The 23,239-nt window shown below is 38.3% G+C and overlaps 1 protein-coding gene across 15 annotated transcripts in view; it reads right to left on the reverse strand.

Annotated features, from left to right (window-relative positions):
- SORBS2 (sorbin and SH3 domain containing 2) overlaps window positions 1-23,239 on the reverse strand; it is a 222,447-nt gene that overhangs the window by 54,215 nt on the left and 144,993 nt on the right. For 12 of the 15 annotated variants that reach the window (XM_067468738.1, XM_060778609.2, XM_060778608.2 and 9 more), the window contains 4 exons: window positions 16,483-16,549; window positions 12,791-12,835; window positions 10,714-10,891; window positions 8,931-9,045 (listed from right to left, as the gene is read on the reverse strand). In XM_067468738.1, the coding sequence (XP_067324839.1) occupies window positions 8,931-9,045; window positions 10,714-10,891; window positions 12,791-12,835; window positions 16,483-16,549 (405 nt within the window). The remainder of the gene's footprint in view (window positions 1-8,930; window positions 9,046-10,713; window positions 10,892-12,790; window positions 12,836-16,482; window positions 16,550-23,239) is intronic. The other 3 variants (XM_067468740.1, XM_060778614.2, XM_060778621.2) reach the window with 1 other exon arrangement.

The following is a 23,239-nucleotide window of genomic DNA, read 5'->3' on the forward strand; positions in this document are numbered from 1 at the left end:
AAGATGCTCTTGATTAAGGATATGAATTATCGTGTTGGAATTAAGACAAGGAAACACAATTTGACTAAGGCTGCATTTACACTGCAAAACTAATGCACTATACCTGCCCTGGCCCAATGCTATGGGTTTCTGGGAGTTGTATTTTTAGAATTCTTTAACCTTCTCTGCTTTTTTTTTCCATGTCAGGAGCAACTTGAGAAACTGCAAGTTGCTTCTGGTGTGAGAGAATTGGCTGTCTGTAAGGATGTTGCCCTGAGGATGCCCGGATGTATGACCATCCTGTGGGAGGCATGAGAAGCTGGAGCTGACAGATGGGAGCTCGCCCCACTCCCTGGATTCAAACTGCTGACCTTTCGTTCAGCAGTCCTGCCAGTCTCCCTTCTCTGCTGATATCTTATCAATCTACAAATCCCAGGTTTCATGGCACTTAGTCATGTCAAACTGCATTAATTCTAACAGGACATGCATCCTGTCACTCTTTGTCAGAACAATCCTGAAATAAACTTGCAAGTTTACTGTAAGAATAGTAAGAAGTTAGAGCAGGGAAGAGCTGTACAGCCTTCCTTTGAGGATGAGCAACGTAAAAACATAAGAAATAATAAAATACGTATATGGTGTTAGCTGTTACTAGAACTTCAATGCCATTCCTATAGCTTACTAATTTACCCGTAATGTAGAAGGTAGGAATCTTTCACTATGGATCAGTTATACATCTGTCAATCAGTGGCAGACAGGAGGGAATGCAGTTTTTATTGCCTCCTCCCAGATGTTGTACTGCAATTCTGATCAGGAATTCAGCATAGGCTACTTAAAGGATTACAGGAACTGGGGCCTAAATATCCCCCGTCTTAGTTGGACTTCATGTTCTCAAGAGCTCTGAACTGTACAATCTTTTAAAAATACAGTTTAAATGCACCGTAAAATAATCCAGCATTTCCCCAGAGTCATTGCAGGACACGTCAATTTGATTTACCGATTGTGCAGTAGAGGGCAGCAAGAAACAGGAGTTCTCCTCTCTGAGCCATTTGGCATTGTACAACTGCAACACATTGTTGGCATAGCTGAACAACTCTGCTTGAGGAACGTCGTATTTCAAGACAATGCATTCAAACTCAAAGGTATCACTTTGATTTTCCAGATGTTTTGGACTTCAGCTCCCAGAATTTCTGACCATTGCCTACACTGGCTCAGACTTTTGGGAAATAAAGTCCAAAACACTTAGATGACCAAAGGTTGGAAACCATAGCTCACTTTTACTATCACATCTGGAAGAAGGCCATCTCAGTGGCTGCTTCCAGGCTTTGAAACTCCCTATCTAGGAAGACCCACTTATTGTGAATGATCTATGGTCCAAGCATTAGTAATGAAATACTAATATAACTATATAAGGAGAATAAAGTGGTTTCCTTCCTGATATTCCTCATTTGATAAGTGAATGATTTTCTGTTCTGTCGCCCATTTAAGAACGGACTCCAATGGCTGTTAAAGTGTGTTGTTTTACTGACTTTTGATCTTCAAATGATTTATTTAAATGTTTTACATTCCATGGATTGATTAACTGCATTATAACAACAACCCTTTGTACCCCCTCCCTCCCAATGTCTTCTAAGTAGTGTTCTAATTGTGTTTTAATTCTGTATGCTTTCTTGAACTTCAGTTTTGGAAGAAAGCTGAGATGTAAACTAACAAACAACAATTATAGGAAGAATGGGTAGCAATTTTTTTTGATATTTGATAAAGTAAAGTTGAGATAAAGTTGGCCCTTGTTAGACTGATTTAGTTCATAAAGTGAAACTATAACTGAGAGTTCCAAGAAATAGCATACTTTCATGTGCCTTCTCCATTATGACTGAAAAGAGGGGATTCAAAGCTTCTGTCCCCAGGTAATTGTGGTTGATCTTAATTATGGTTAGTGAGGACAAGCTAGCTTCATGAACTATATAGTTAGGAGATGGTTTGTTTATACCAGGCATGGACAAACCGAGGCCCAGGGGCCGGATGCAGCTTCCCTGATGCTTACCCTGATGCTTACCATGGTGGCCCACCATGTCCTTATGCCAAAAAGATGGGGGAGAAAGGCACATACCAGCTGAGAGTCCTCTGGAGTGGTCTCAACCACAGTGTGTCTCACCCTCCTCCTAGCATAAGGATGGTGCAAGCGACCCCATCCTTATGCTGGGAGGATGGCTCGAGGAAGGCACAGGATGGGTGAGAGCCCCCTAGAGCACACTAAGCTACCTCCTGTCTCGTCCTGCTCTCGGCATAATGCCAAGAGGAAGCCTGAGGGTTGGGGGAGGAGGGTGGGAAGGAGGATTGGGGCAGTCATCATGTGTCTTGTTTTCCTCCCAGCATGAGATTGGGATGAGTAACCCCGTTCTTATGCTGGGAGTACAACCAGAGGATGACCCAGGGCCTGCCCTGTCTCCTCCTGGGCCCATTCTTTTTCAGGCCCTCCCCACCAAGTGTGTATCCACCCCCTCCCTTTTGGCTGAGCCCACAATGTGCCCTGAAGACAAAATATTTTGCCCATGTCTGGTTTATACTAATCAAAATTAAGATTGACTGCAGTTTATTTGGAAAAAGATAGCAAACTGGGGTTAAAAAAGACAAAAAAGCTCCTGAATGTTTTATTAAACCCTTGCTTAATGGAGTTTAATGATTGGGGGGGGGGGGGGGGAGAAGCATGTAAGCTCGAGGGAACCTATTCTCATTGTCATAAACAATGAGTATTGGTTTAGTATTATGGACAAAGCAGTCTATGAGAGCCATTCATACTATATCATTATAGCACTTTGGTTCTACTTTAACTGCTACAGCGGCATCCTAAGAATTCATGGAATTTGTAGTTTAGGGAGGTGTTAGCACTCTCTGAAAGAGATATTTCATGAAACTAAGACTGCAATATAGTATAAGACGTGGAGAAGGATCTAGAAGATTCCCTATGAAGGTTTATTTCATTGTCTCTTGTGTAAGCCAAAAGCATAAATACATAAAGGAACAAACAAATAGAAATGGAAATAAATATAAAAAGACACACATCTGATTTAAAAATGGCAATGTTCAAAAACCACCAGGGGAGCATTTTCTTCTTATAGGATGCTCTGCTGCTGACCTGAAAGCCATAATACTTTAACGGGTAACTTCAAAGGCAGCTTCCAAAATGAAACTGCAGAACCAGCATTTCTAAGGAAGATAAGTTCTATTCATTTTAGACTTATTGCAGGACTCTGGATTTCTTTCCCACTAGAAGTGTGAATTTAGCAGAGCACAGCGAGAAAAAAAGTGTTATATCACAGTATTGAGTTTTTCTCTTTCATCTCTCCTCCTCTGGCATGGCCAAAGAGATGAAAAGGGTGTTCAAGTAACTGCAGTCTGTCTTTAATCCTGAGCTGGAACCTTTTGTCCATTTTAATTCAGATACATGCCCTCCGAGTGTTGTTGGATTGCCACTCTCAGCAGCACTAGCTAGTAGGCTTGTGCATTTTGACTGAGCCTCGATTTGTTTCTGCTGGCCAGATACTGGTAGACCTCATATCCATTTTCGTGCACTTCCCAAAAAGGCACAGATAGCCGGGAATGTACAAGGCTCCCCTTTCTGTTACTGGGACTATTTCCCTTTTTCCTTCAAGGGAGCCTGGATGTCAGCAACGGGGTTAAGAAAACACTCTAACTGGCCCATTATTGGAAGGGGGGAGGGGAAGGAGGACTTCTCACAGGCTCCCCTTCCATATCCTTCATTAAGACCTGGATTTAAAAAATCATCAGAGTTAAAATACCACTCTTTCTGTGATCCTTTCCCTCCTGTTGGTAGAGGAGACCAGGTTTAATCCTTCATTACAGCTGTTTCTGATCTAGAGGAGAGGTGCTGAAGGCATGTCATGTAGCTTTCCAAGGCATTTTAAGGAGGCCCAAGAATGGAAGAGCAATGACCTGGAGCTATCTTCCCTGGGCTTCCTTAAAAACCCCTCTTTTTTCTCAACTGCGGGGCACGCTTCAATCTCCTTTCTGCTTTCTTCTTTAGGTTTAATGCTTCCTTAAAGCTGTTTCTACTTTCTACTCTAGAGGAGAGGTAACTACAGGTAGTATTTTTTAGAGAATGAGTGTTTTCTTTTTGTTTGCTGGGATTAATAATTATTATCTTTTAGAAGTATTTGAAGGAGAGGAAGAGAAGAAGGAAAAAAAGCTAAAAGGGTGACTCTCCCAAGCCCCCAAATGTGCACCTCACCCACCCATTCTCATATCTCCCCAACTCCCAGTCAGTTCCACTAAATAAAAGTCATCAAGAAAATAAAGTAAAATCAAAAAGATTAAATTGTGATACCGAATAGGGGAGGAGGAGCTGAGATTGGCTGCCACGTGGTGCCATTACGGAAGGGAATCCGTAATGGGCCCTTGTTGTATGGGCACAACAAACCAAAGAAGCCGGATTGACTGAAGGATCTGGATTCAAGTTTACTAGCTAGTATAGCCTAAGGTGAGACATGCTGGGTGTTGCAGTCCAATAGCGGGGATGCCATCACCCCTCTATGCCTACAGACAGCGACCCCATTTCTTGAAGTGGCAGTTTGAAGGCGACACCAATCTGATGATATTTTTCTAAAAATATTTTTGTGAAGGGTTAAAATGTGTGATGAACATGAACCTTATCCCATGTGTAAGGAATCTCTCCTTTGTGAATGACAAGACAGATTACTTCTTTTTATATGATTTCAGAGTTTATGAAACATTTTCTTCTCTGTATCCGAGCTACTTTATCTTCTGCAGTCTTCATTCCTCTGAGTGCACTTTATGAATGAGAACCCCCCAAAAGATGTTTATAGCACTGGGTCATTTAATCTGCTGTTCATTTCCTTTGCTTTAACAGTGCCATTAAGGGTACTGTGGAAGTTGGGGTACTTGATTCTTCACTTTAACATTCTACACTTTATAGCAGTGGACAGCTTCAGTGGGAAAGGGAGCATCTCTCAGTCTCTCTGTGGAGTTTAAGAACATATAATATGCACATTACTTTCCCCTTCCATATGAACTCTGCCAAAAACAGCCCTGACTCATGGAAGGTGGGTGGATTTGATGGCAAAATGTCAAGTCAAGTGAAAGGATGGGTCACTTATATAACACGGGGCCACTTCCCTGTGGTAGAAGTGTGAAAAATAAATCTGAGGACTGGCTCATATACTGAGACTGAGTTCCATCCAATACTTTGGGAAGCTTGTTCAAATTTTGGACCAAAGCCCAGGGCATCATCACTGCCTCACTAACATCAGAATAACCAGCCTCCACTACTGCTACCACATGAAGAAAGGGAGATGAGCCTTTTCTTCTGGAATGGCTTCTTCATTTGTCATACTCATTTGACCAGCAAAGCCTTTGCATTTATCTTTTGTGAAGTCTTTCTTATCATTCTATAAGCAGCCCTGCTTGAAAATAAAATCTTAACTGAATTCTGTGAAAGGAGAGATGCAGATGGATTCCACATAAACATGTGAAAGGTACATCAGGTGGATCCATAATGCAGCTTTGAACCTACAGTGTAAAATTCTTGCATTTACTTTTATGTAGACCATGCAAACTGAAATGAGAATAAGGTGCCAATCTAACACATGTTTACGCAACCCATCTTTTCTCTCCCCATACCACCATATATCATTTCATGACTATTGTATTGTCAGATTTCAATCTGCATTATTGTCAGCTCTCCATATTCACTGGGGTTTAGAGCAGTGGTTCTCAACCTGTGGGTCCTCAGATGTATTGGCCTTCAACTTCCAGAAATCCTAACATCTGGCAAAATGGCTGGGATTTCTGGGAGTTGTAGGCCAAAACACTTGGGTACTCACAGGTTGAGAACCACTAGTCTAGAGGCACAAGACTGCCATGGATGTCAAAAAACGAATAAAGAAATTGCTATTTTTTACTGGAAAATGACCAGTCCCCAGCAGGACTCAGGGCGGATTCCAACATACAATAAGTTGGAATCCGCAAACATTCAATTCCTCAGTAAAACAACAAATATCAACACAATAATCTGGAATAACCCTACATATGAAACAAACTTAGAGCCTAACATCTATAAATTAATTAAAACATAATCAACCAAAATTATATAGTGTCATAAAACCTAAACATAAGACATCCACATTGATTTACAGGAACCAACTAAAGTTCACAAAGTTATATAGGTTGATTGGAAGCATTACAACAATATTTCCAACATGCCCAGATGTACCATTGCAGACTCTGAAGCGTGGGACTGGAAATTGCCCTCCACCACATGCAAAATGCCTACTGTTCACATATATTCATGTAAATAAAGTCTTCTGGGGAATATGTGGTATCTCAAAGGAAGGTAATTTATTAACTTTTGTAATGATATACATGCTTTTTGGAAGTTAAAAAAAACTGATAACTAGTTGTTAGTTTTTGAGGACTTTTTGTGCAGGATGATATTATTGTTTCAGTTGTTGCATAACAAAAAGGGTTAGATATTCAAAAACATTTAATTAAACATTGAATGCAATTTTCCTGCTTCTTGGCAGGGGGTTGGATTGGATGGCCCACGAGGTCTCTTCCAACTCTATGATTCTATTATTCTAATTGTAATCAGTTCTCAAGCAGCAAATACAGAAAAAAATACAAACAAGTTTTTAATGCATTTTTTCACTGATGTTGTAGAAGTTTCCAGAGTTAGTAAATATGGCTTTCTACAAGGAAAATGGAAATAAAACTTGTGTCTTATTTGTTACAAATTACATCCTCCCTCTGTTCTAATCTGTGCAAGTATCAGTAGGAACAGCTCAATTAGATACAACACACGCAATTACACAGTTTTTCGTGTTGTTTCTTTTAAATGAAAAACAGCCACAGGAGGCTGTGAATTTGGTAATCGTAAGGAAACAGCCTCTTAACCCTTTCTGATAGCCTTTCCAAGCCAAGTAATCCTCCCACAATCAGAGAGTCATTAATTGTTGCTGAGTTCTCCAACCATTCTTGAGCTTGTAATGGAAGTAAAATCCTTTATGGGTAAATGTTCAAAGAGAACCTCAGAATCCTAGATGTTTTTTAAAAATAATCTCATCCAATGTTTCTGCTGTTCTATGAATCACATCTTTTGAACAGCGTCTAAATCAATTAACACCAAACTAAGCTGTTAATGTAGTATTTGTTCAGGGATCTCAACTGTACAATTAATGTTAATTGTAAAACAATTAATTTGTATAAAATAATACATGTGGATTTTTTCTGTTTTGCAGAAATGCCTATTTGTTAAACAAAAGAAATGTAGTTTAGAGTATGTAATATAATTAAAGGCTCATATTTTATATTGTGCTAATGATATGGAAAATTCCTATTTGTACAATGGTCCTTCCATATTTTCCGTTTTGATTTTTTTGGGTTTTGATTATTCACAGATTTGATAAAAATGTTCTCTCTATGAATCACATCGCTTCTGCTCCTACAAAGCAGCTTGAGCAGTGTGGTCAGTGGAGGAGGCCCTGCTCTCAGTCCCACCCCCATCTCAAATATGACTGGTGGGAACAAAAAAGAGGTTCTTCTCTGTGATCGCACCTCTCCTCTGAAACTCCCTCCCTAATTAAATAGTCAGTGGAGCTTTCTGTGGTTTCAAACCTACTCTACTTCTAAACCCCAACCACCCATTCTTTCACTAGTAGAATTTGGTCCCTTCCACACAGTTGAATAAAATCCACATTGAACTTGATTGTATGGCAGCATGGATTTAGATGTTTTGGTGCTGAATTCATAAATACTGTAATTACTACACAACGTTACCATGTACTGAACTGTTTTTTCTGTCGATTTATTGTAAAACATGATGTTTTAGTGCTTAATTTGTAAAATCATAATGTAATTTGACGTATAATAGGCTTTTCCTTAATTCCTCCTTATTATCCAACATTTTTGCTTATCCAATGTTCTACCGGACCGTTTATGTTGGATAAGCGGGACTCTACTGTATATTGTGGATGATCTGCCTTGATATTCTGGATTATAAGGCTGTGTGGAAGGGCCCTTAGTGTAATCTTGAAAGGTAATATACTGGAAAGTCTGCCATAACTGACTGGAAGTAACAGAGATGCATGAACACACATTATATGATACGTTTACCGTAATCTTATTTCTGATATGGTTAAAAAGAGTTTTAAAAGCAATGCCACTGCAGCAGCATAAGCTAAAAAACCTTAGTATTAAGCACATTACTCAACAGATCATTCATTCTATAACTGCAATTTGGAATAATGGAAATTTAACAATGCCAGAGTTTTGTATAGTCTGTTTGAGTAACACAATTCCTCCAAGACTAGCTATACAAAGTAAATCTCCATGAGCAAAGATAGTAGAAGATGCATTAGGATTTACAAGAAATTAGTTCATGATGTCTATTCTATCCATGCAACTGCCTGCAATCTTATCAAGCATGCTATTAAATAATTCTACATCTAGTTTTTTTAAAAAAATTGAAAAACTTTAGCCATGAGTTAACATGTATAGAACAATAATTTTTGAACACACAAACAAGCATAAGATGTGCAAGGTCTCAGAACAAAGGTTACCACAGAATGTGGTAATCTGTCCACATTCACACATTGTCATTAGAGACTTGTAAATATTTGCTTCACTCTTTAAGAAGTAAAAATGTGAGTGTGTTTTAAAGTGACACAATCATCTCGAAAATTTCTCAGTTACACAAATGACAGCAGTGTTAACTATCATACAATACTAACTTCACTAAAAATCTTTTCATAGGTATCTTGTTCATAACCTTTAATCAACAGTGGATTAAATGACCTGGCCAGCTTCAGGAAAAAAGAAACTCCATTTCAAAGCACCTCCTTATATTCAACAAAATAAAATTTGATTTCAATAGTAGAAAATATCTCATCAAGATAGTACGCTTAACCAACTTCACTTACTGGTCTTTCATGTTCAAGGATGGAGGACTTCCCCGGCTCATATTCAAAAATACTCCTTGGTTCTGAACGGAATTTGCGTGTGTCTACTTTTCTATCAGGTGGCTCCCACTCATTTCTAAAAAAAAAATTAAGAAATCAACAATTGTATTAAACTGTCTTTCCTGTTGCACTCTTGTCATTTAGAAGAAAAGTGAAACATCAAACTTGCTTTTTTGTTAAAGCCTAAAAATAAATTGCTATTTAAAAAGTATTTTATTTAAAATTCTACTGAAAATTTGTATATTTACACATGAATGTCAAGTGTGAATTTGTAGGGGGGGGGGGGAAGCCATGTTTCACAACATAATCAATGATATCATCTATCTATATAAATAAAGGTGAAAATATGTATGCATGGTTGTAAGTTTGTACTTCAAAAGTTCCTACATGCTTGACAGATCTGGACCAAACTTGGCACACTTACTTTTTGTTACCCACATTAAAATACTGGCAGGGCTTTTTTTTAAAAAAAAAATGCCATACATTAATGACCCATGAGCCGCACCCTGCAGGACATAGATGCAACCACATGAGGGTTCTATATTGATAGAAATGATGAGATGACAAATGGAAGAGGGCTAGAGCATCACCAAGGCCAGATACAGACAGGCTTTTATCCCAGAAGCATCCGTGTTAAAATAACACCTGTCCAAACCCACCTCAGAAAGTGTGCACTTTCTGGGGTGAGTGTCCACACGTTCTCTTGGGACTAGCCTGAGCGAATGTGTGGAGGCCCTACCCCCTCCCCCCAAGCCCCCAGACCCCTTAGAAAACTAATAAAAACCTACATGCCCTCCATTAGAAGCCTTGGCAGGCTCTCCCGGCTCACAATAAAGGTCCTGTCTGGACAGGCCCCAAGAAGGCTATTTAACTAAGTGGTTCTCAACCTTCCTAATGCTGTGACCCTTTAATACAGTTCCTCATGTTATGGTGACCCCCAACCATAAAATTATTTTTGTTGCAACTTCATAACTGTAATTTTGCTACTGTTATGAACTGTAATGTAAATGTTTATTTATTTATTTACTCTATTTGTATCCTGTCTTTCTTTACCCTGAAGGGGACACAACGCAGCTTTACATATGGCAACTATTCAATGCCTTCGAACAACAAACAATTGTAATACATTAAGTTAAAGATTAAAAATTAAAGTTAAATACATATTAAAAACATATATTTGATATGCAAGATGTATTTTCATTGTTATTTCTCTTTCTCCCTGGTATCCGGCCATGGAAGGCCTCTCTAAGCCCTGCCCTCCACCCAGGCCCCCCTCCCTAGGCCCCCTCCCTTACCTTCTCCTTTCCCCCCTCCCCCCTCCTCCCCTCTCTTCCCTTTTGGTTCCAAAGCAAATCTCACAATCCCATCTCTTTCTCCTAAAATGGTGGCAGGGTGGGAATAAGTGACAGCATCACCTCCTTCTGGAGAAGAAAAGCATTCCGAGAAGCAAAGGGCGCAGGGAAAAGTTAGTGGTGTCTCGATTCCTAAGGCCATCAGAAATGTGTGTTTTCCAATGGTCTTAGGCGACCTCTGTAAAAGAGCTGTTTCACCCCCAAAGGAGTCGCAACCCATAGGTTGAAAACAATTGCTTTTTTATTTATGGATTATTTGTGGAATAGCAAAGTAATCACTGTATAACAGAAGAAACCTAACTTTATGTTTTAACCCATAGTGATGAATTTTCATAGTGACGCTGAACCAGCTGGTTCTAAACTCAGTATTACAAAATGACAGAAAGACTCACTTTTCTGGTGCAGATCTTTGCCGTGGTCGAATTGGTGGTGCTGGAGGTGGTGGAGGTACAGGGGATGAGACCTTGAAGGCATCACTGCCATTGTCAGAAGTACTTTTCGTCAGTGGTCTGTATGTGTGAGTCTTTGCAGCAGGATGTGCTTGGGCCGAATAGGATGGACTGAAGTTACCTATCAAAAGACAAACACACACACACACAGAAGAATCTAAAATACAGATATCCATACAAACTGAAATAGAATGAGGCTTATTTATTTATTCTGTATCAAAAGCATTGCATAAGTTAGTATAAAACTGATAAAAATAGAAGGGTGTAGGTGGCTAAATATCTTTTGACCAAAAACGGGCAACAGCAATGGCATTGTTTGTAGCCTCCAACAATTCTTCCTCTGTGCATGAAGCACGGCATAGTGGACAAGCATACAGATGCGGAGTTGTCTGTTCTGCTCCACAGTCACATAAGGTGTGGGATTCTTTTAGGTAGTGCCATTTTGCCAGGTAGTCTTTTGTTCTGCCCACTCCACTTCTGAGTCTGTTCAGGGACTTCCAAATTGCCCCACTGAATGAGGCTGACTGCCCAAGATATTGAGCAAAGTTGTAAGGAGAACTGATTATTGCATTTGGCCAAGAAAAATCCCAGGAGTTGTAGTCTGAAAAGGGTAACTTTTCCAGGTTTTACATAAACCAATGACTTGATAATATACCAGCTTTAACAGTCCAAAGCAGGTAGGGGACTTTATTGCATGTTTAGTCAAATGTGGCCATATATAAAGACAATGAAAACCTTCCTGATGAGATCTTAACCTTTTTATTGTTACAGAAAGTTGAAACAGACATACACATACAGACAATCAGTATATATTTGCATATTTAGGCATGCTTTTGTTAATAATGTTAATAGGTGATGTTTGCTCAGAATTAGCACTGGACAGTGATCCATACACTTCATATTAGTAATACTTTTATCATTTTGTATACAAACAAAAATTCAATTGTGTGATATGAACTTAACACTTATAGTACTTTTGGCACTATGGTGCAACACAGATTTGCTTATAAATACATATCTATATATCTCATGTTATTATTGACGAGTAATTTGAGAGTCAATATGTTCTCGTCGAATGTACATTTTTGCAGGGATTTCCAGTCTTCTACTGCTATTTTGTCAATATCCATTAAGTTCAATTTGCTTCAATTGCAAACGTGATGTAATTACAGATTAAATGGAAATCTATGTTACAGTTTAGATATATAAATTTACATTTTGAATTGAATTTTAAACAGCATAATTCAGTGAAAATTAAACACATTTGAGTCATTTAGATCTCAATGTTAACTCTTGGCCATCAAAATGAGAAGTTTATTAAAACACAGCTTTATCTGAATTGTGATCATGTTTAAAAACTTTTATGCACGGCATATGGAACTATTCTAAGCAGCTATCTACATTACTGACAAAACATATTATTGTTAGAAATTTGGACTTGTATTCTCTGCTACAAATAGTGGTCCTACATTTAACATTATATCAAAGAAGGATCTGCTAGATGTTTAGACTAAAAAAAGCCAGAAGGCTTCCATTCAGAAATGAAAGCTGGAACATTCTGGGAGATCTAGTTTACAAGTTACTTTTTCCCAAGTTTGCCATAAGCCAGAATCTGTCCAAATAGCTTACAAAATAGCTAATGTGTTTTAGCTTATTTGTTTGTTGTTATATTACTTTGATGTATTATTATTTCTCTATTTTATTTTATGTGTGTAACTGTATTTATTATGTTGTGAGCTGCCCCGAGTCCCTAGGAGAAATGGGACGGGGTACAAATAAAGTTTATTATTATTATAAAACGAGAGTAAGGTAAATATTACCAATACATTTTGGGTGGATTAAAAATCATTCCAAACCAAATCATTTGACATCAGATAAACCACGATACCAAAGCACAGCTAGAGATCAATCAGCAATAATAGTAGTTACAGAAGCACACGAAGACTGGACCAGAAGGGTTAGCTAACATGATTGCAGACACAAGAAAAAGACTCATGTGAAGGGAAGGAATCATTCCTACCAGTATTATATGCATATGCAGTATTATACATGTCTGTGTCATCATCTACAAAAAGAAAAATAAATGTTACAGTAGTGGAATATCTGTCGCTTTATTACAATAAGCCAGGTTTATCTTTGGGAATACAAAGAAAACAGTCAGCCTGGAGGTAAGCATCTTACTTCTGGACTCTGTCTCATATACTGCTATCCATTTTTAATCATCTCAGACCTGGAGAACATATGCTTGTTGTATCACTGGGGATATAAACGCTGTGAGTTATTTTCTTTCATTTTGGCAGTTTCCACAAGTGGCCAATTCACACTTATTCACCAGTGGTGTGGGAGTCACTTCTCTGTGATTTTCCCTCATGCTGCTATACCGCTACACACACACAAAGAAATTGAAGGGGGAAAATGATATGGCTTTTTTTCTGATACAAACACCATCCTGCAGGTCAATGTGAACCAGTCACGGGATTTGAAAAAGCAAACGTGCTACCCTGACATGAGCCAGCCAAAGTTAAGCATATTTTAAGGTCTGCATTTTTTAAATAAGGGAGATGTTGGTACAGGATCTACTCTTTATCCATGGAAATCAACAGTGTTTAATAGAATTTTATCCTGGCTGGCTGCAGTCTGACCAATTAACTAATTCCTCAGCCAATCAACTTCTAAGCCATACTAACACTCTACACAATGGCTCTTAATAGACAGCAACCCATTTTGAAGGAGCTTTAATAGCTCTGTTCCTCAAAACTTTATAACTAAAACTAAACTAGGCCTTCATAAATGCAAGGCACACATTCTCCTGTTGAGCTATAACCCTCCCGTCTTAGCTCAGATTGTCCCTAATTATGTATATATAAAAAGTTGCGTTTCCAGGGAACTATAAATAGTTTCGACTTACAGGGAGCGGTTTATGCCCCTGTTTAAGGAGCTCTGTTGGCTACCATTCATTTTCCAGTACCAATTCAAGGTGCAGGTTCTGACCTACAAAGCCCTGAACGGTTTGGGACCCGCCTACCTGCATGACTGCTTTTCTGTTTACGAACCCACGCGATCTCTTCGATCATCTGGAGAGGCCCTGCTCTCGCTCCCACCTCCTTCGCAGGCATGATTGGTGGGGACGAGGGAGAGGGCCCTCTCTATGGTGGCCCCCCGACTCTGGAACTCACTCCCCAAGGATATCAGTCAAGCCCCCATATTGGCAGTCTTTAGGAGGAGCCTGAAAATGTGGCTGTTCCAGTTTGCCTTCCCTGAATAAAGGAAACAATGCCCTGCTCTGACCAATTCCCTTTAAAATGTCCTCAGAAGCACTTTAACTACCTGTTGGGCTGCTCTCCCTACACTATCCTTTAAAATCCTCCTGCTTAGATTCATCCTACCTCTGTTCACGCCCAGTGTTTATTTTAAAATTTTAATCTATTACATCTGGCCCAGCCATAGGTTTTAAATTTTTGTGTGTTATTGCCTATATGTGAGTTATATTTTTATTTTATTTGTTTACTGCTTGTTGTTTTATTGATCTGTTGTTGGGCTTGGCCTCATGTAAGCTGCCCCGAGTCCCCTTGGGGAGATGGTGGCGGGGTATAAATAAAGTATTATTATTATTAATATTATTATTATTTCCTTATATCAGGATTAAAGAAAATAAGCCAAAGATAAATATCTCATGCCCCTTACTACTATTACTACCATACCATAGGAACATAGCCAGGGGTATATGAATGTTCTCCCATGGCAAACATGGGAGGAGCAACGTTATTACTAGCTGTACCTATATCTAATGCCTGGATGTCCAATATTAGTGAAAAGTGTCTTTTGAAATTACCAGGATTACGGATCATGTGGGTATTATGAAGACAACTATATGACTGTTGAGCCTCTTAATGGAGACTATTCCACAGCTGGGAGGCCAGCATCAAGAAGGTCTCCTCCCATCATTTGCCATGGATTAAAAATGAATTTGTGAATACAGGACACGTATCAGGACCACTGATATGTATCCTGTGTTTTAGAAATGCTTTATGCTTACAATAGACTAAGTATGAAGGGTGAATAAACTCATATAGAGGGAGAGGGGAGCCTGTGGTCTCGCTAAGAATGTTGAAATTAATCAGTCACAATATGAATGGTCAATTGTGAACACATGTAATGTAGTTCCATATGGAGGCACACAGATTTCCAATTCTTGCAGTGAACCTGTATATATTTCCCCACCTTGCTGGAAAAAGTGAGCCTAGATCCAGAGATAAATCACTATTTGGAATCAGCTGACTAAACTACAGAAATGTGAAACAATTTCAGAGGAATATGTGGCCATATCTCAATTCACACGGACCAGCCAGAATTTCTCTGAGACTGCAGGTCCTAAGCATAATTTTCATATGGGAAATAAGATAAATGAAAATGTGTCAGTCAGCTCAAATAATAATAGAATCATAGAGTTGTAAGAGACCTCTTGGGCCATCCAGTCCAACCCTCTGCCAAGAAGCAGGAAAATCGCCTTCAAAGCCACCCCCCCCCCATTGATAGATGGCCGTCCAGCCTCTATGTAAAAGCCTTCAAAGAAGGAGCCTCCACCACACTCCAGGGCAGCGGGTTCCACTGCTGTATGTATCAGTTTAAGATGCTAGTGAGTTGGCCATGGACCTAGAAGATCACAGTAGCTTAGACTGCATCAAATCATCTGCCCTATGCTAACCTGCACTGGTTTTTCCAGGGACTTTCCCACTCTATCTGGAGAGACCAAGAGTTAATCTGTTGATGTTCTGAATGGAAAAGATATGCTGGTCTACTAAGTTTTAGCCTCACTAGTTAGTCATGCTGTGTTTAAGTTGATGGGTAAACAAAACCCCTTTAATGAAATGAAAAATGTTGCTGATTTATAAGACGGCATCTTTTTGAAAATGAAACTCCCCCACTAAGTTTAATAAAAGTAATAACAGCTAGCAGACACCATCTTAAGATATGTATCAGCAAATTCTTTGGTGGTTGTGTGTCTGTATTGTGTTCTGATGTGCTCTGTAATGTGGTGGTAGGAAAACAAGGACTCTTTAAATGTTAAAATCAGAATAATATTTTATGCAAATGAAAACTTTACAGGTAATGAAAAAATTAATTGCCCAAGACTTATTCAAGTTAGACTTAGTTCATATTCCTACTCCGTTATGAAGCTTATTGCATGATCCTGGACCAGTCATGTTCTCTCTCCTTTATTTTATTGAATGAAAGATTCACTCTTATTAGTTAGTATACACAGTGGGTCCTTTGTTCAATAAGAATACACATATGAGCTGTTGTTTATATGCAGAACATCTAAAGGCCTCATATATAAGTCAAGGTCGTTGCTTTTATTCTATAGTTGGGATTCTCAAATAGATTAGTTGCCCTGGTAGAGAGAAGCAATGAAAATAATTCCATCCTAATTCCCAAAAAGGGCATATGAAATCCTGTGCTACATAGTTCCTTTAATGCACTCACTGTAATCCTTTTTAGTTTTCTTTACATCTTGAAAATCCTGTTAAGCATGTTCACCGATTTTCCCTAAAGAACAATACATCAACTGTACACTAATATACTTACATGGGTTGAAGAAATGCCTACTGGTTCACAGCATTTTATTACTGAATGGCCACTTATATATAGTAATAATCTGACAGCAAGCTACAAAGCAACAAAACTGTAGCAAGAAGATGAAGTCAGACGTACCAGGCTTGTGAACCATGTGAATTTGCTTGAACATCGTCTTATACCAATCCTTCGGTCTGTCAACTGTCTAAAAATAATAAAATTATAAACAATTAGAAGGGGCAAAAATGGGTACAAAAGTAAAGTAGGCTATACAATGGAATGGAATAATGCAAATCTTTGTGTTTGGCTTATTCCCATGAGAATGAGGTGTGTTTGACTTAGGGACCTTAACTGGTGGAGATCTTCATGTGTAATATTCTGTAGGGCTTCACTTATTTGCAATATTTGGGAATAATAATAATAATAATAATAATACTTTATTTATATATTGCTCTATCTCCCCTAAGGGACGCAGGGCCATTTCCATACATGCAGTAACACAGAAAAGAATGTACAGAGTATTCAAAACATAGACACAAGGTTATTAACAGAGAAAACATATACGTTAAAACCAGTTCAAACACTTTTATATCATATGGAAGGAGCTTCTAGGGGCCGGAGTAATTGAGGAAGAGTAATTTTAGCAATGCCAACTGCTATAAGACAGCCCTTTAAAATTGTGCAGTTTTCAAACACTATTGACAGTTCAGAACTTCTGTATGAAATTGGCAAATGGTATTTTCGTCAAGAAAATAATTTCTGCACAGAAATATTTTTTTCTGTGATGAAAATGCATAAGTATCCCCTTTCATTCCAGGGAACATGAAGGGAGAGAACAGCAAAGTACAGTGATGCTGTGAATGTCTGAAGACAAAAAGCACATTGCCACTTTCTATGTCAAGTAAATACGTGGACGCATCTATTATACTTGGGCCAAACATAGGATAATATGTGAAAATGCACCTCATTATATTCCAGAGGCCAAAAGTTTAATGCAAAGTTAGTGTCATTCGTCATGGATCCAATTCAAATGTATTCAACTTCTGTCATTTTTCTTTGTTGTAAAAGATTAAAACACCATTGTTATATCATTAGACAGTAGTACTTATTTAAAAGTGTTGCTTAAGCAACTGAAGAAGTATATGCAATCAGGTGATGATTCATCTGGAAATATATAAGCAGTCTCCGAGTTACAAACATCGGACTTACAAATGACTCATAGTTACAAATGGGGGTGAGACAACAGGAAGTGAGAGAAATTAATCTACCCCTCAGAAGGGAAATTCATTCCTAAAAGAGTTATCATGGGAGGAAAGGTGTCTCCACTGAAGCTTTCTCACCAATCCTTGTTTCCACAACAAGCCACATTTTTCAAAATCCAATTATCACAGGGGCAGAAAAAGCAAAACAAACAACACAGGGGTGTTAACTCTTCCCTATCCCATCCAAAGATATAGTTAAGTCTGACTCTGGGGTGGCGGTGCTCATCTCCATTTCTAAACTGAAGAGCTGTGTTGTCCCTTGACGCCTCCTAGGTCATGTGGCTGACATGATTGCATGGAGTACCGTTACCTTCCTGCTGAAGTGGTACCTATTGATCTACTCACATTTGCATGTTTTCGAACTGCTAGGTTGGCAGAAGCTGGAGCTAACAATAGGAGCTCACCCCATCCTATGGATTTGAACTGCTGACCTTCTGGTTAGCAAGTTCTGCAGCTTAGAGGTTTAACCCGCTGCATCTATCTATCTATCTATCACTGGAGATACACTTCAAAATGTCCCTGTTCTGGCTTACATATGAATGCAACTGAAGAACAAATCTACAGAACCTATCTTGTTTGCAATTTGGGGACGGCCTGTACAGTTAATGGAGGCATTTATTATTCTCTGTGGATTTTCTCCTTTTTGCCCTACATTCTACTTAGCCTGTACAACAGTCCATAATCAACCAACACTTTTCACAGGGCAAATACCCATTTTTTAAAAAAACCCACACAGAAGCTTGCTACAGTATTCCAACGCTCCTTAAGTCAAACAAATCCGGATGGACTGGACTTAGTTATTCACACGTAAATGAAAGGCCTCTTTGTCATCCAAATAACCAGAAGGTTGACTGTACAGCAATTATATTGGATTGTGTGGCTGAAAGTAAAACACATACCAGCAACTGCACAGGAATTTTGTGGCTCAATTCTTTTCTTGATTAGATCTTTTGTAGCGATAGTAAAATCCTGTGACAGCAAGCATCTTTTATTCTTTTGTTATGGGAACAACCCATGAGCTCACTATTAACTCTTAAGAAAACAGCATTACTTGATTATAAATGATAAATGTAAGGCATTTAAAACTGACGATTATTAAAAATTGGGGGTTATTTTATAAAGTATAGTACGATGTACAAGAGTGTAGACCTGTAGATTTATTCCACTAAAAAGGAAGGAGAAACTGACCAATTTTTTTTTAGTGTAACTGATAATGAAGTATGCAATGCAAAAAATGAATGGATGCATTAGACTAGGGATTTGAATCCCCAAGTACTTCATCCTCAGATGAGAGCAAAAAGAATTCGTTTTCTCCCTGCAATGCTATAAAGAATATTCTTCTTTAATATTGCCATTGTATATGAAGATCCTAAACCGATGTGTAGGAATTATTATGTGGAGAAAAACACCAATTTTCTCATGTCGAAAAACTTGAGCAAAACCATGCAGGAAAGCAGTTTTCCGCATCGAAGACAAGGGGGCTTGTTGCACAAAAATCCATGTTTTTCTCTGAAGATTAATTCTTGAAGAAGGTAAGATGGCTGGAGGAAACTGTTCAAAATTCTCACTGTTCAAAATTCCCAAAGGGGAATATGTCATTCAAGGCCACTGGTAAGATTTTAATGAGGAATTTATCACAGGAGATATCATTATGTGTTTTAAGTTAGCATGAATACAGACTTCACTGATCAGAGCACTTTTATGGATAACTATGGAAAAGACTATTTTAATTTATATGTATTTTTTTACAGTTTTGTAATTTTGTGTTTTACTGATATTGTTATTGTCTGAATCTGGCATTGAATTACTGCCATAGTTTCTAAGCCGCCCTGGGTGCCCCTTCGGGGGTGAGAAGGGCAGGGTATAAGTATAGTAAACAAACGAACAAACAAATAATTTTGTTTGAGAGTCAGGAGAAATGCCTCTAGAACACGGCCCTATAGCCTGAAAAAACCCACAAGAACCTAGTGATTCCAGCCATGAAAGCCTTCGACAATACATTAAACAAATAATAATTATTATTCTGAAAGTTTGCTGGGCTTCACCATTAAGATGTCATGAGCTTTCATGCAGAGGACTGTATCGTATGTACGCATGTATAAGTTGACCTCATGGCAGGTTTTAGGGTCAAAATTATGGACCCATGGATAAGTCGAGGTTCATTCTGCAAAAAGGGGAAGACATCAATGCTTCCTCAGAGGACAGCCCATCCCTGGCCATTTCCCATTGTGATTTCCTCACCTAGGCATTCAAAAAGGCTAGAAGTGGTGTCATAGTGGAGAGAATAAAAGGGGTTTTTTCTCCTGTGGTGGACCGAGCTCTTTTGCCACCTTGTTCAGAGTAGGGGATGGTTCCTTTTTTTATAAGAGTTAAGCTACAATGCTCACATTGATTGTGGATAAGACAACTCAGGTTTTTGGGTTGATTTTTTTGACTAAGATTTTAGTTGCAGTTATGAGGTAACTCACAAAGGAACACTCCCTTAATCAAAGGATCAAAAAGAGCACCACAACTCTACAGATGGCACCTCTACCCCTATCCAATTTCTCCAAAGGGCTTTAGCAACTTTCTAGGATGTTGCAAGGCCAGGTAGTGGTTGCAAGAGGCAGGCTCTGAAAGGGGATGGGACTTGCATGTTCAGGCCAAGGGTTATAAAAAGGGAACTAATATAAGATGCAGAATTTCCCAGTCAAAGATTATAGGCCTGATAGATGGAGTCACAAACTTGACTGGAAGTAATACCCCACCATTCCATCATGATGTAATATCCTTGGGGGACAGGGAAGAGAGGGTAGGGTAGTAGATGTGGGTGCTTAACCATTATTCATAGGCTCTCAAAACAAATATCAACACTATTCTATTACATATGTTATCGTGAATGTGTTGGAATAAGGACATAACCAAGTCCTGCTCATGAAAAATTACCATTGGGAACATGGCTGCTGTCTTGTTCTCTCTGTCCTTAATAATTGGGTCAGATGTATGTTCTCCAATGCTTTAGAGCAGTGGTTCCCAAGCTGGGGTCCGCAATGTTGTCACAGGGGTTCCACGAAAGATTGAATCAGGTCAAGGGTTATAAAAAAGGAACTAATATAAGATGCAGAATTTCCCAACACTATCATTAGTGTTGACACTCTTATTTTGAATTCATATGGAATCATTATAATCAAAATATTATAATAGAAGTGTGCACATTAACAGATCAATATAATCAACATATTCCCTTCTCTCTAAATTTGAAGGAATGTTCATGAGAAAAATTGAAATAATTATTTTATGTGCCTTAAATCTTGAGTTAAGTCTTGGGGGTCAGTGGCAACAAACGTATTTAAAAGGGAGTCTGTAGTGAAGAAAAGTTTGAGAATCACTGTTTTAGAGGAATGATAAGTTTCCCCACAAAAAAACCTTAAGGATATTTCTTAGGTTTGAAAATCTTGTATTTTTTTAAAAAAGAAAAACTAAAAAAATTGAAAATGTAATTATGTAATATAATAATGTAAAGATGAACACAAGTATTTATTTATTTTCAAAATCAATTCTAATCCTAATACCAAATTCTTTTTGTGGGAATTTCCTCCACATGAATGACACAACTAATTTCTTTTGAAGTGTGTATGGTGTGTGTATGTCTGTACATGCCTTCAAGTTGCCTGCTGACCTATGGCAACCCAATGAATTCCATATTCATAACTTCTTCTTAAATATAGCCTACAGCACCAGGTATTCATTGGTGGTCTCCCATCCAAGTATTATAGTATGCAGAGTTTTCCTTGCTTAGCTTTTAAGATCAGATGGGATCTAGAGCCTGCATATGTGTAATGATTTTTAAATATTTTGAATAGCATTTAAAATGGCATGGTGTTAAATATTAAATGGTTTAATGTGCTTTTAAAATGGTTACTATTATTATTTTAAACTTGTCTCAACTGATTTTCTCGTAAGATGGCCTGAGGCCCTAAGATAGAGTTAGATATGAATATTTAAATAAATAAATAAAAATAAAGGTTTGAGATAGCATTTCAGTATAAATGAAAAAATTGCAGTGGATGACATAAATGGACACACTTATGCTAGAACAGTTTTCACCGCCGATTAATTCCTATTATATTCCAGATGGACATTTTCCCAACTGAACATGACAGTGTGGATGAGAATACAAAACTGACTTGCAAATGGAAAATACAATAAAACACCTTATCTCTAGCCTGCCATCAACAAGCATAGCCTTAAAGAAACATACACTGAAAGTGGCCTCCCAAAGTGGCCAAGTTTGGGTACAATACAGTGGAATGCAGTTTCCACTGCCTTCTGGTGTATGTGGATGATACATGGATGGTTATTCTTGGCAATCCAAATGATCCAAACATCACAAGATAGATCATAGTTCAAATATAAACCAAAACCCTGTACTACCTAACAGTACGTGGGCAAATGATCATGGAGGCCTTGTGTAGTGATGCCCCAAACTGTGAAGATGATGAATTTGGGCATCTGTTCCTTTTTACTAACAAATAATCTTTTTCATGATGGAAAAAGCAAGGATATATCAAATATACAGTTCTATTATTCTCAAACCTCCCTTCTCTCATTCTCACACAAATATGTTTACTGTTTACACATGTTGTCTGATTTTGGAAGCTAAGCTGGGCCAGCCCTAGTTACTACTTGGATGGAAAATCATCAAACACACAGGACTGCTGTCTATATAACTCTGAATACTCTTGCCTATGAAAATCCTATGAAATTCATAGGTTCTCCATAAGTTGACAGACAACATGAAGGCATGAACACACACTGAGACCCATAGTGAACAATGATATCTTTCAGCAAGGGTTTGGAAAGACACATTTTTGCAGAATGAAATGCCTGCCTATTTAGGAACATTGGTCACTTTCCAAGAGCTTATACCAATTAAGCTTTTGAGAAAGAGGCAAACCAAATGGTCAGACTTGGGTACCTTGTTCTTTCAAAGCTGTTTACTACAATGCTACAAATATCTGACAATAGTTTCACAGCATTATCTTCTTTATTGGGTCTGTTAGGACAGTGGTCATTCCTACAAACAGATTTGGGGTGCCGAATAGAGAGGATTCTAGAATAGATGGTCCAAAAGGGGAATTTTTTAAGTCCCCCTTTGTGAGTCTGTAGGTATCTATTTTCCATTCCTCTAAGATGTGGGGCCACCTAGGAAAGTTCACAGATTCCAATATGCTGATTACACTAAGTATCTGTCATCTGTCTCTATAGTATATAAAGTATTCCATAAAATGTGATGAGAACATATATATATATGGCATCATTCCTGTAGTTTTTGAAAAAACTGGATACAAATATTAAAATGTGTTCTGAGTAAAACTAAAGTTGTTTTATTTCTACTTATGCAATCAGTTTAATATAATATGCTTTTGATTCCTATATAAGCAAGTAAGGACCTTATCAGACAGTCTTCTTTCTGTTTCTCTGTTCTGCTGAAACAAAGTTCCATGGTGGCCATAATATGACTCAAGACCACTTCCACTGGTTTCCTGTGGGACTCCGTTGTGAAACAGAGGGAAGACTGCACTGTCTACTTGGGAAAAGCTGTGTAGAAGTGGGGGAAAGGATGTGGGATAGCTGCCATCCCTGAACATGGA

This window comes from Anolis sagrei, chromosome 5 (genome assembly GCF_037176765.1).
Source record: "Anolis sagrei isolate rAnoSag1 chromosome 5, rAnoSag1.mat, whole genome shotgun sequence".
In the NCBI taxonomy this organism is placed as follows: Eukaryota; Metazoa; Chordata; class Lepidosauria; order Squamata; family Dactyloidae; genus Anolis; species Anolis sagrei.